Source organism: Acanthochromis polyacanthus, chromosome 21, assembly GCF_021347895.1.
Source record: "Acanthochromis polyacanthus isolate Apoly-LR-REF ecotype Palm Island chromosome 21, KAUST_Apoly_ChrSc, whole genome shotgun sequence".
NCBI lineage: Eukaryota > Metazoa > Chordata > Actinopteri > Pomacentridae > Acanthochromis > Acanthochromis polyacanthus.
In genome coordinates this window covers 18,427,344-18,440,156 of record NC_067133.1, presented here as the reverse complement: position 1 = coordinate 18,440,156, position 12,813 = coordinate 18,427,344, and the positions used below count along the sequence as shown (strand labels likewise).

Below are 12,813 nucleotides of genomic sequence, written 5' to 3'. Positions count from 1 at the left end.
TTAATCATTAACAACACAAGAATTCAGAGTTTCTTTGCGCCACAGAGAATCACTCAGGCAATGGCACAAGTTGCTTATTTAGTTTTCATAATGGCTGCCCCTAAACTACAGCTTAATATGCAAGTTAGTTAATATAAAGAATCAGATCTGAGGGGTTTTCTGCAGCATACAGGAGATCGAGGAAAAATTGCATCTCTTCTTCACCTCTCTCAGCAGGGATTCACCTAAAAGGTGTCATTCAGCATTGCAACTGGGCAGCATTTGAACTAAGCTAGAGGAAATTAGAGCCATTTCTCTCTTCACTGTCAGCCTTTCTCAAACCACAACTCTTCTCTTTCTGCCTATGAGTGTATCAGTAGCTCCTGCTTTAATCACTTTTCTCCTGGGAGGATGTGAGGTTGTGGTTGGAAGACGTGCCAGCAGATGATGACTGGGCTTCATGTATCCAAAGCTGTCAAATGTGATGTCATGGGAATAGAGGGAACCCTGGGGTGGTACAAAAGGGGCCAGCCAGAAATCTTAAAGAGTAATTTTCGTTTTTGCAAGCAAGCCCAATTGATTTTTCATTTCTCTTGCCCTCTGCTTTCCTGTTGTTTTCATTGCTGCTGTCTTCCTTAATGGGCTTTTGCATGGCAGCCATGTGACAGCTTCAAATCTGGCACTTACATATTCTATTTCATCCCTCACATCTATTGGATGAATTTCTGGGACAGTGAACTGAACGCCTCCTCACTGCTGAAACCGCCGTCTGTGTCTGGGAGGAGAGGATTACCCCCCCCCCAAACCTGAAGTGCTCCAGCTAGCAGCCACTGATAGCATGATGGTGGTAGCACAGGTTATGTTATCATCACTACCACTCCAATGCATGAACTGCTAACTCCATGCAAGCATTATTCATTCTCCATTTCAACCTGTGTATCTTGAACGAAATTCTGGATAACATTAGATATTGAGAAATCTGTTTTTCCCAACACTAATGAGATATCTGACACGCTGCATAGCTTGACTTTCCTAAATGAACTAATGTCAATGACCCATTCTTCGTCTTCAGAGAGGAGACTTAATCGTATTTACATAAATAAGCAAATGCTCCAAAACACATCTCCCTTTACTATACTCGCCCTGAGAGATCACTTCCTTATGAGCTCTGATATACAGATCTCTCTGCAGTCAACTGAGGCACAAAGCATATAGGGACAAAGCACATTTGCATTTAAGAATTACCTCTTCCCCTCCCCTCCTGCTCTCTGAACTGCCACTGCGATGAGAATGGGGAAGTTAGCGCAGAATGGATAGGTGGGTGGTAATGAAATTGGAACTGATTCAAATAAGCTCTTAATTTCAGCCCAGCATTTATGAAACATTAATGAAGAGAGGAGAAGATGTGTTGCTGTGAGAGCTCGCTGGCTTGGGAGAAGCCCACGACGAGCACAGCGTGAGTTTAAACATGTTGGAAAATGAAGAAAGTATGATAATGGAGCAGACATGTCTCCACTATTAGTTTTTGAACTTAGAACTTATTTCTTTTTGATGCCCACTATGCAACATATCTTTAAAAAAAAAAAAACAGTCAGTGTGACACCAACTGTGACTCCCTTTGAAGCTGATAGGAATATGAAAAATTGATGCACACTTCTGCATCCATTCGTAAGAATCTTTCTGAGCCACCAAAAGTGGATATCTGGTGTGTGGGCAGACAACCTCCGCATGTATGGATATGAAGTAATTTTATTGAAGGCTGCACATACCCTCAGAATGACTAACTTAAGTGGATTCTGCAATTTTAGTGTAGCTAACCTCCACCTGTTAACACTGTGGGATATCAGCTATAATGAGAAGCCATTGTTTCCTGCTGTGGCCTCACACATCTGCTATCTTACTCTTCCACAGAATTATAGCTATAAAGCCATTGCAGTTCTGCAGTAAGCATGCATTACAACTGCAGGGATTTCCAAACAAATTCTCTTGGGTGTGGATCAGTAATGTGGCTGCATTTCCTACAGCGGGTCAAAATAAATGCATTATTCAACACTTAACAAGAATCCACTTAAGTGCTGTATGTTCATGCTTACACATATATGTGCTATTTTTGCATGCACATCAGCTCATATGTACAGAAATACACAGGCATGCCAAGAGGAAAACTTAACATGGATGAGCACTCCCACATATAGATGCTATGGCAAATCAGAAATCCTGACAGTGAGTGAGATGCATACTGGGAAGTGGAAACGGAAAAAGAAGCCCCCACTCCTCGACCCCCAGGCAGCGGCAGTAGGAAATAGACCGTTGGACACAGTTGAGAGAAAGTGGAAGAGGCTCTGTTGTGGAGACAAGACAGCAGAGGAGGCTCTGCTGTGGAGACTGCCTCCTCTGTCTTGTCTTAACTCCAACTCTAGCCTCTCCGGTCTCGTCACCTAGCAGCCTTCTGATGCTCAGTTGCCTAAAAGAAGGACGACTAATGATAAGAAAGGTGCTGACTGATGAAAAAAAAAAAAAAACAAGTCACTGCAGGGACTGGCTCCACAGTGACTCACAAATATTGAAAATACTAAAATGATAATTTAGCTGGAGTAGCAATACGTTCAACTGTGAGTCATCCACATAGACAGGAGAACATTTAATCATCCAGAAATATTACTTATGTATGTAATATTGTATGAATAGAATATTACTTCTTACTTAGTTTAATTAAATTTAAATGCATTCATTTAAAAAAATCACATATCTACTTATTATGCGTTGGATATAATGAAAGAGATAAAGTATAAAAGTAATTGCACATAATATGTCATTGTTATGGCTGGCACAGGATATTTAAGTCACTGCAAGAGCTGGAGTCTGTTTGCCACAATTTAGTTTGAAGTAAGTCAGATGTAAGACACTCATTCTGAGATGTCGAGGGGAAAAAAAGAGGGAAAGGTTGTGAGAGCAGGACTGGAGAGGGAGAGAGGGGGAGGAGTGTCAAGGGATTGGCAGGAGTGACAAGATGTGACAGTGAGCGCACTGGCTTGCAGGGTGGTTGCTACTTTACACTCCAATCACACAGTCCCCATCCCCCGTCCCCCGTCCCCCCCCCCCCGTCCCCCAAGACATTTTAATCTGATCCCCCGACCCAAGGAGAGACGAGAGCACAGCACCGCTCAGAGGAAAGCAGGAGAGCGGCACAGAGCTGAGCAGCAGCATTTTATTCCCTGACTTTTCCCTCCACTTATGTGGATGGGTCTTTAATTCCATCACTGAAATGGCTGTTGCTTCTCTCATTACGCTTTGCTTTTAATGCTGACTGTGTGAGAATTCACTGTGAATGAACGGGTTGCCGTGGCCAAGCCTTTGCGTAAACTGTGTACAGTATACATGTGCATGTGCTTGCTAGCGCACAGCACTACTTTTGATTGGATTAGTCGGAGAGAGAGAGACATCCGTCCTTTTAGCCTCACCCCTCCTCCACTGGTAAGGGGCTGCATTATCGATCCTCAACAGCTCCATTTCCTTTCTGTGTCCAAACTTATTAGATGCTCTGCTTTCACACGGCCCTGGCCAGAGCCCTCCTTCTTCCTCTTTTCTTCGAAATGCCCATTTCCTTCCCATGCGTCTTTGACTGTCTTCATCATCCATCAAGCACTTTCTCCATCTCTGCTATGCTGTTCTGTTTTCCATCCCGTTGTGTATTTTCAACAAATGTTCTTGTCTTATCTTAATCGGCACCCTTTCCTGTTTTCTCCCCCTCCTTTATCTTCCATATGACTCTTCTATCCTCCATCTGTCTTCTGGTGTTTTACTGCCATGAATACCACCTCTGTCAATCTGATTTCAATTTCTTTATCGTTGTTGCTCTCCAGTTAACACCGAAAATAGACTGCAAGTGATTTTGAGTAGTTTGAGGGATCAGTTACCATTAATTGCCTTTGGGGAAGAGTAATGTTGACAGAGTTGAAGGAGGAAAAATAATGCAGTGGAGAAATTATGGCAATGCAGCTACTTATGATGACAGAATGGGCACAACTAATCATGATATGGAATGTATCAAAGACTCTCTTTTCCTTCAAATACTCTCTGTAACACTTTCAAGTATTAGATAAATGTATTGGTTTAGAAATGTTTTATGAGTGTGGAGCACTTCTCAGAATACTGTTGATGCATGCTGGCAGAATAAACTATCCTGTACACCCTTCCTCGTGCATTTTAAAAAGCTTGCTTGGTAGCAGCACACATAAACAACAACAGGCAGAAACGACCACTTTCTTTGCTTCATCTAAGATGTGTGTGCGTGTCTGTGTTCCTTCAGGCTCTCTACCCAAGCCCAGAGGAAGGCTGGCAGATCTACAGCTCGGCACAGGACGCAGATGGGAAGTGTATCTGCACCGTGGTCGCACCAGCCCAGAACATGTGTAACCGCGACCCACGCAGCAGGCAGCTTCGCCAGCTCATGGAGAAGGTGACAGCTGTCAATAACACACTCACTTCAAGACACGACTGTTACCCACACAGACACAAAAATACAAACTGCCAACACTGGCAGTCGTGTCTGGCGCCGTCTGTCACGCGCAGGCTGCTGAAATGAACAGTCTCTCTTTACCTCACAGTTGATCAGTCATGCAGATGAACATGACACCGATCGAAAAAGTGTTTTTGAGCAAAAGAGTTCCTGAAAGTGAGTGAAGCATGAATTGTCTTAATGTGAGAAATGTGCCAAACTTACCCATGAAATTGGATTCACTGAACCTTTGCCTTGTAATGTTTCTTTCATGAACATAAGTCCATTAGTTGAAAATTAACAAAATTAACAGTTTTGCAAATTAGTGAAGACAGAAAAAGCTTTGGTTCTATCATACAGTAATGGCTTAACATATTTTTATGCGTTCTTGTGCTGGGTGCAATGAAGAAATAAATTTAATGTCATAAATATTGTGTACACACACAAATTCCTAAAGCATGCTATACCGTTTCAGCAGCCAGACAATAAATCTGTGCATTATTTACATACAACCAAGTGTTATTAGCCTACAAGGCTGTGTGTGCAAACGCAATTTCCTGCTAGTGTGTAGAGCATAAACTGACACACACCAAGGCTGAAAAAAGAGCAGGTAGCGGACCACTGCCTGCAAGAGATCCACAGCTGCTTGTTGACTCTCCAGATCTGGAGGCACTACACCTGTGTCTTGTCATTTGTATCCACCTGTCTACTTCGAAATTAAATAAACACTGTTCAGCAGCTTACAACTACTTAATGGGCCATGGCTCAGTGGACCATCAAGCCACTGTTCTCAGCTCTGACACTCATTCATAGAACAGGTGGGTTTTTTTAGTTGTTTTTTTTTTTAGGACAATCAAAAGTGGATGAAAAAAAGAGAGGGTGGATCTATGGAGCAAGTGAAAGCCTAGGAGCAGATAGGCAGCATGGAGCTTAAGGCAGGAGGGGGCAGACATTGATGTGGTCTTGTGAGAAGAGGTGGAGGTAAATTGAGATGCTGAATAGGCTCTGAGGCCCTGATGGATCAATGAGACACCTGAATTCACATACTGCATTCATTCTCATTGAAGTCTGCCTTTTCCCCTGACAGTCTCTGCCTGCTGCCGTTTCAAGCACGCGTTCATACAGACAAAATCCACACTCAGACACACTTAAAAGAAGTAGGCTATAACAGAAAAGCAATAGCCTGGCAGAGAAACAGCAAAACTTGATAAAGCCATTCAAAATAACTGCATTCACTTTCTCTCTCTGCAAATATATATTTTCTTTCCATTTATCTATCAACAAAGAAAGTTTAATAGTTTTATTTATTTTGAAGCACTCCTGCTGCTCATATGTATTTTTTTTTTTTTTTTTTTTTTGCCAAATTTCTGTTATGATAAATGTAAACATTGCATGCAGGATCTTCATGGCATTTTCACAGTAATCGATTTCAGACAGAAAGAAGCAACGTTTGGGTGGGTGAGGACGTAAAACACTCGTGAAATCAACAACAAAAAAAGATCTGTATACCAACCTCACAATTATATGGCTTAAATAGACCGCTTAGGGAAAACCAGACCAATACATCCATCCATTATGTATACACCGCTCAGTCCTCATTAGGGTCATGGAGGGTTGGAGTCTATCCCAGCTGATTTAGGCAGGGGACACCCTGGACAATCCTACTCACATTCACACCTACATTCAATTTAGAGTTAATTAACCGTTTTTGGACTGTGGGAGGAAGCCGGAGTAAGCAGAGAAAACCCACGCATGCACAGGGAGAACATGCAAACTCCACGCAGAAAGACCATGGACGGGAACCAGGGATCTTCTGTCTGCATGGTGACACTGCTAACCACTAACCACTGTATCTGTGAGACCCATAATGTTACTTGTTTGTCAGCTCTACGTGAAGAAAATTTTAAGGGCACAGCTTGTGTTCCTTCACTCTGTTGCATGTCACCTGTTAAAAAGCATAATTTAAAATAAGAACCACTGAGTGAAATCATCTCTCTGACACTCTCTCGGTCAACAAAAAGCAGAATATTCTAAGTTGTACAAATATATAATTTACCAATGATTTGCATTTTATGATACAGTGTGGGTGTTTTTTCTCCCGTTTCTGCACACTACTCGTAAGACATCAGTTATTAGAGCCAAGAGTTCCCGTCAAATGCAGACTGCAGTCCAGAGTAATGAGGACACCTGGGGTCAGCACTATTTGAGCTGCGCACAAGTGAAAGTTAGAGCTGGTTTGTATGAGCATATAAGTTCCATGCCCACTAAAATATCCTCATTTGAACCCAGAGTGCATAGATTAACTGTTTTGTGAACTAGAGCCACAAAATATCACAATTCATAGAAACGGAACCTGACAGCAAAAACCAGGCTTCACCTACAACTTGCAGGTTTAAGATTACAAAATCATAGCAGGCAAACTAGCACAGAGCGAGCAGAGGGAGACTCCAGTAACATGTGCAAGGTCAAAGACATGATAAGGATCAAACAGGGGAGCAGAGAACACAAGGCTGGAAAGCTAAGGCACATGGCACAAAGACAATTTGGCAGAAAAGAAATGGAACCGTACCAGTATATACACTGCAGCGCTAATGAGGGAATAGGAAACAGGTTTGCAGGTGAGTGGAGAAGACAGGCAAGTTGGATGATTAAACAGGTAGGACAGCAGGGCAGGTAGGAGTGAACAGTCTGCAGAGGCTGGAGAATGAATCACATTGAAAATAAAAGACCGAATAAAGGAATCAAGGACAGAAAAGCATGACATAAAGACTGCTTTTTGCATCTTACCTCCTCCCAGTGAGAGGTGTTTCCTCACTAAGCTTCTCCTCACTCCTCATCTCCTTGAGGTGCATTTAAGAAACTGGAAAACCCTCCACAAGAGGGAAGGATTTCCATGTCATGGGAGTAGAAAAGACTCGAGGAAGAATAAGTTAACATAACGAAATGCACCCGAAAGCTCTCTCTGACAGAAAAAGCCAAGGATTCGCTAACAATGTCAAAAATGCCGTCTGTTCGGGAAAGTAAAGTAGCCTTGTGCAAAACCTCTGTTCAGCTCTCTATAAAGCCAGACAAAATGACATCTAAAGCAGAGCAGACCCTGAAGGACGGTGGTACGAGGGCACTGACAGCAGATTTTTGAACACCTCATCCCCTTTTTGGCCTCTCTGTCTGACTGACTGAGCTGCGATGACACACAATTAGATACGAGGGCGCACACACTTTTTTTTGGGATGCTACTCAAAGTGAGTCATCACATTGGACATGAAGCACACACACCTGGGAATGACTGGAAATCTGGGACGGTGGGAGTGGGAAAAAATCTTCTGTGACAGAGGAGAGCGTGAAATGCCCAGTGTTTGTGTATCACTTACTACAGTGGTCCCAACTGCTACCACAGCCCCGGAGGATGGTGACACTGTATTTGTTTAGACTCCAGGCTGCTGGAACATTTTACCCTTACACATTCCTCCAACTGTTCCATATGCACTGCTGTCAAACAAGTTTTAATTGGTGGAGAAAATATTTTCTGACCATATATTCCCAGGCTAGTTCATGAGGCATGTGGGAGATGAGCTGGGTGTAGAAAACTGTAGGCTGGACACGAAGTAATTGAGTGGGCTGTCGGAGAGGAGGCAAGTCAGGCATTTGGTGCAAAACAGACTCAATGCCAAAACGTGACCTTTGAGAGTTTGGTCTGTTTTTGTTTTTGTTCTGAAGTGATATGAATAAATATCTTTTGTGCGCCGAGAGTTTTGATGTCTGTGTGGGCGGGCGTCTGTTTGTGTGGGTAGCCGGACATATGTACACGTGAGTCTCCTATAAGTACGACAGCCTTCTAACATTTGTCAATGTTCGAATGATTTCTGGCCAGTTCGGTGCAACGTGCAGGAGATGAGGGGGTGTATGAAGCAGTAGGCCGGTTATGCAGCAACAGAGTGGGCTGTCAAAGAGTGAACAAGCTGAGTACTTAGTAAAAATTAAACATAGTGCAACGCTGAGTCCTCGGAGAACTGAGATTCAATAAACACCCACTTAACAGGATGTTTGCTCCTCCACGAGGTTCATTCTGTTACATTTTTCTATGTATCCATTAACTTGTGTACACTGTCATAATCATATAATCCTACTGTGAGTTTACTGGCCTTATTTTGATAGCTGTGACATTTTTTATCAGCTAACCACCTAAATGGTACCTGTCTAGTTTTCTTGCATAATTTTTTAAATGTACTGTGCATTTCCAGACATCATCCATAGATTTCTGTTTGACATTTCATCTGGATTTTATTTTTTTGATATGTTATTTTAATATTATGTATATATGTTGAAGTTTGCGATAAATGATTCAAAGTGTTTAATTCTATAGATTTCAAAAGTTTCCTTACAGTGATAATAATTACTGCACGTGTTGCAGCTAGGGTTTCATTTTCCCTCCTACAATTTCACCATACAAGGTATAGAGTTAAAGCGTTTAATTTATATTTCAGTGTAAAAATAGGGGACAAATTCACAATTATCTTTTAGTGTCATATCAGGCTACGTTTGACACGAAGTCAAACCAGTCCAGTGTAGCAAAATTGGAACACTGCATTGAGGAATTTGCAATAAGTGGATGCCTTAAGGGTAATCTTTTTTTTCCCCCCATATCCACTTATTCCTGGGTTGCCAGAACTAATCATAGCATAAAATAGGTCTGGAGTTTATTGAAGGGCAAATCTACAGACTGATGCATCCCCGACAATGGGCACAGAGGGGTTTTTTGTCTGGAATATTCACACAGAGTATGAAAGGCCCAGACTGAGGATTTGACCAATGGATTGTCATTTAAACTGCATAGTAATGATTGTAAAGGAATACTGAATGGGTTCCAAATAAGTGATTAATGCATATTCTGGATATAAACTGAGAAAAAAAAAAAACCTGATCCTTTCAGATTTAACATTAACATATTAAGTTGCTGTGTTGTCTGTCTGCACACCACAGGTTCAGAACATCAGCCAGTCAATGGAGGTGCTGGACCTGCGAACATACAGAGATCTACAGTATGTGAGGAACACTGAGAGTCTAATGAAGGTGGTGGACGGAAAGCTGAAGGTGGCTTCTGACAATCCCCGCAGCCTCAATCCAAAGGGCTTTCAGGTAATTGGCACTCTGTCACCTCCTGTAGAGTGGTGTGTGTTTATTATTGTCAAGTGAATGCAGATTCTATTGATGTGGCCAAACTTTGCTAGATGCACTGCAATCTCTTTCACTCTTCACAGACAATAAAATTTTGCAGGACTCTCGATAGACTACAGCATAAACATAGGTACACAAATTCAATCTATGTCGGTGCTGTTGAGTCACAGGCACAGAGGAAATCTGAATAAATTCACATGGTCCTGAATTATTACTAGAAGAAGGGAGTTTTTTTTCCCCCGTCTGTCTTTCTCTCTTCCTTCTCTATATACTTAACATTCTGGTGTCTGCTTGTAGATAATAGGCACATATATTCACATTTATCTTTACCTTATCTCTCTACAAGCTAAGGCTTAGCTGTCATTATCAGTGGGCCTTTTTGTCTTCCTGTCAGCAGGCTGTCCTGCCCAGGTTTTCTCCACATTTCTCACACTCTTACAGATATTAGATGGACCATAAAATGGTTTGATTAAAAGATGCCCTGATAAATGCTAAGTATGCTTTGCCGCTAAGACCATACCTCAGCACCGGGACAAGCATGAATGGCTGTGTTTTGCTTACAGTGTGTTTCATGAAAGCTATTCCGATGAAGGTAATGAAGATGTTTGCGAAATTAGCCAATTTATCAGTAAAGCCTGAGATGACTAAAATATGCAGAATGCAAAGTATTATACGTCTGTGTTTCTCAGAATGCAAATATGCCATCTAACAAAGAGAAAAACTTCATTTAAAAAAAAAAAAAAAAAAAGGAGGCAGGATTTGACCAGTGCAGGTTGGCTGATGAATGCGTGCAGCTTAAAGTTGCCGATGGCAGAGCGTGGGAGATTAACGAGAGCGAATTTTCGCGGCATGAAAAAGTGAAAATGAGATTTATGATGTGGCGCCACAGGCCTGAGAGCTGCTCCATCACCAGATTTACGATAAACCTTAACAAGGAGGAAACAGCCCCTCCTGTGGCGGCCACACTTTATTGATACACCTATTCCTCTCTTGAGCCCTCCGCCTTCCATGGAGGCAGCACAGTTCCCCTGCTGCTTTCTGCACTCCTACCTAAAGACACATTGTTCTTTTCACTTCTAAACCCATAATGAGTCACAGTCCTAGCAACTAGCAGTGCATGCTCCATGCTGTGGGTGAAATTTAATCACCTAAAATAGATGGCAGCAAACAGACGTTTGGCTAAATCAAAAGTAATGTCTTAATTAAGTGGCTTCTCTGTCCATACAAGGAGATGAAAATGGAAATGTATCTGTCTTCACAGATAATACAAAGACTGGACTACACTCAAAAACAAGTGGGTGGAAGTTTGATCATCACAATGACAAAACAAACAGAACATAGGAAAATCACAAGAGGCTGTTTATTGGTAGAGTGCATAAATATTAGGAGACTTTGTGATGTGCAAAGTAGTTAAAAGGAAAGAGACGTGTGCACTCAGAATGTCAGGATTACACTTGTAAAACCTCATTAGCAGTGAGGTGCTAATGGGGTTGAACAAATGAACCTGCACCACTCTTCGCAAAAAGCAAAAAGACTGACACAAGCACCTGACTGAGGCAAAAGCTGCAGACTAGAAACTGTAGAAGATTGAAGGGCTAGTTCATCTGTGCATTATCTATGCTGCCTAGCACCTCATCCCCTGTCCTCGCCCTTCCCCTGGGGTTTAATCTTCATCACCCCTGTGTCTCTGTGATAACTATCTCAGGAGTTGAAAGACAAGGTGACCCAGCTGCTCCCCCTGCTGCCAGTGCTGGAACAGTACAAGGCTGATGCCAAGATGATCATGCGTCTTCGGGAGGAGGTGAGGAATCTGTCCTTGGTGCTTATGGCCATCCAAGAGGAGATGGGGGCCTACGATTATGAGGAGCTACGCCAGAGAGTCCTGCTACTGGAGACCAGGCTCCACTCCTGCATGCAGAAACTAGGTATACAATATATATGGATCAGTGGCTGTGTGGTTGTTGTTGCTTAGTTTGAACTCTATTATCAGATATGATTTAAGCCTTTCAGAAATTAGAGGGTTGGCAAAAGCTGTGCAAAATGGAATTAGTGATTAAATTGCCGTTACCAGTGGTCAAGATCTGTTGCACATTGTCAAAACTTCCACTTTACTCAGAGCTTGAATTATCTACATAAATTGAAGATTGGCCTAGAAAGACCAAGTGCATAATTGATCGTGTTCTCATGTACTGGGTCAGCTTAAACTGATGATTTTACAAAACCCCACATATATAGTCAGATGACTTAACATAAGAAAGACTACACAAACATAAGAAAGACTACACAGAGTTTAGCCTGTAGCTCAGTGTTTCAGTGTCGTCTTACATTGGTTGGGTTTAAACTTCACTCAAAGAGACAAGTTGAAATAATACTTACTATAGATATATATACACACCCATTCAAAAGTTTGGGGTCACTCATAGCCTAGCCGCACTCGACCCAGCTCTTACGACGCAAGGGTCTAGTTACCCTCGGCAGGGAGGGAGGCGGGCTAAAAGGTTGTCTTTCAAATCACTCTGCAGCAATTGGGTAGGTATATAACCAATCAGTGCAACGAATAGGCTGACATAGTTCCTAGAGCGCCGGAAATCAGAGGATGCGGGAGTTTGGTGAAGCCTTATTTATACAGTCAATGGGTGAAGCTCAAGTATATTAAAGACATGTTAACAGAAAGATTATTCAGAGTCGGTGCTAAATGGAGCTCAACGACTGTTGTCGTTTTTGTTGTCGACCCTGGCAGAGAATTAAATTCGTTGCCGTGGGTTGTCTAGCGCGGCTAGGCTAGTTGTTTCCGGTTGTTTCTGTCAGAATCGTCGTGCCTCTGTCGTCACTTAGTTACGCCCGCCTTCTGACTCTCCACTTCAAGGTGATTCGTCGGCCAGTTTTAGGAGCATCCAGCCTCAAGGCTTACCGAAGGTAGCTAGACCCTTGCATCGTCAGAGCTGGGTCTAGCGCGGCTAGGCTAGGTCACTCATGCAAATTCATGTTTTCCATGAAAACTCACACTTTTATTCATGTGCTAACATAATAGCACAAGAGTTTCCCAATCATCAATTAGCCTTTCAACACAATTAGCTTAACAGTGTAGCATTAGAACACAGGAGTGATGTGTGCTGGAAATGTTCCTCTGTACCCCATGTATATATTCCATTAAAAATCAG

At 42.3% G+C, this 12,813-nt stretch overlaps 1 protein-coding gene across 2 annotated transcripts in view; it reads left to right on the top strand.

Moving 5' to 3' along the window:
- Positions 1 to 12,813, top strand: part of olfm2a (olfactomedin 2a) — a 56,241-nt gene that overhangs the window by 40,093 nt on the left and 3,335 nt on the right. For both annotated transcript variants that reach the window (XM_051941240.1, XM_022214653.2), the window contains exons 2-4: positions 4,289 to 4,438; positions 9,458 to 9,613; positions 11,358 to 11,577. In XM_051941240.1, the coding sequence (XP_051797200.1) occupies positions 4,289 to 4,438; positions 9,458 to 9,613; positions 11,358 to 11,577 (526 nt within the window). The remainder of the gene's footprint in view (positions 1 to 4,288; positions 4,439 to 9,457; positions 9,614 to 11,357; positions 11,578 to 12,813) is intronic.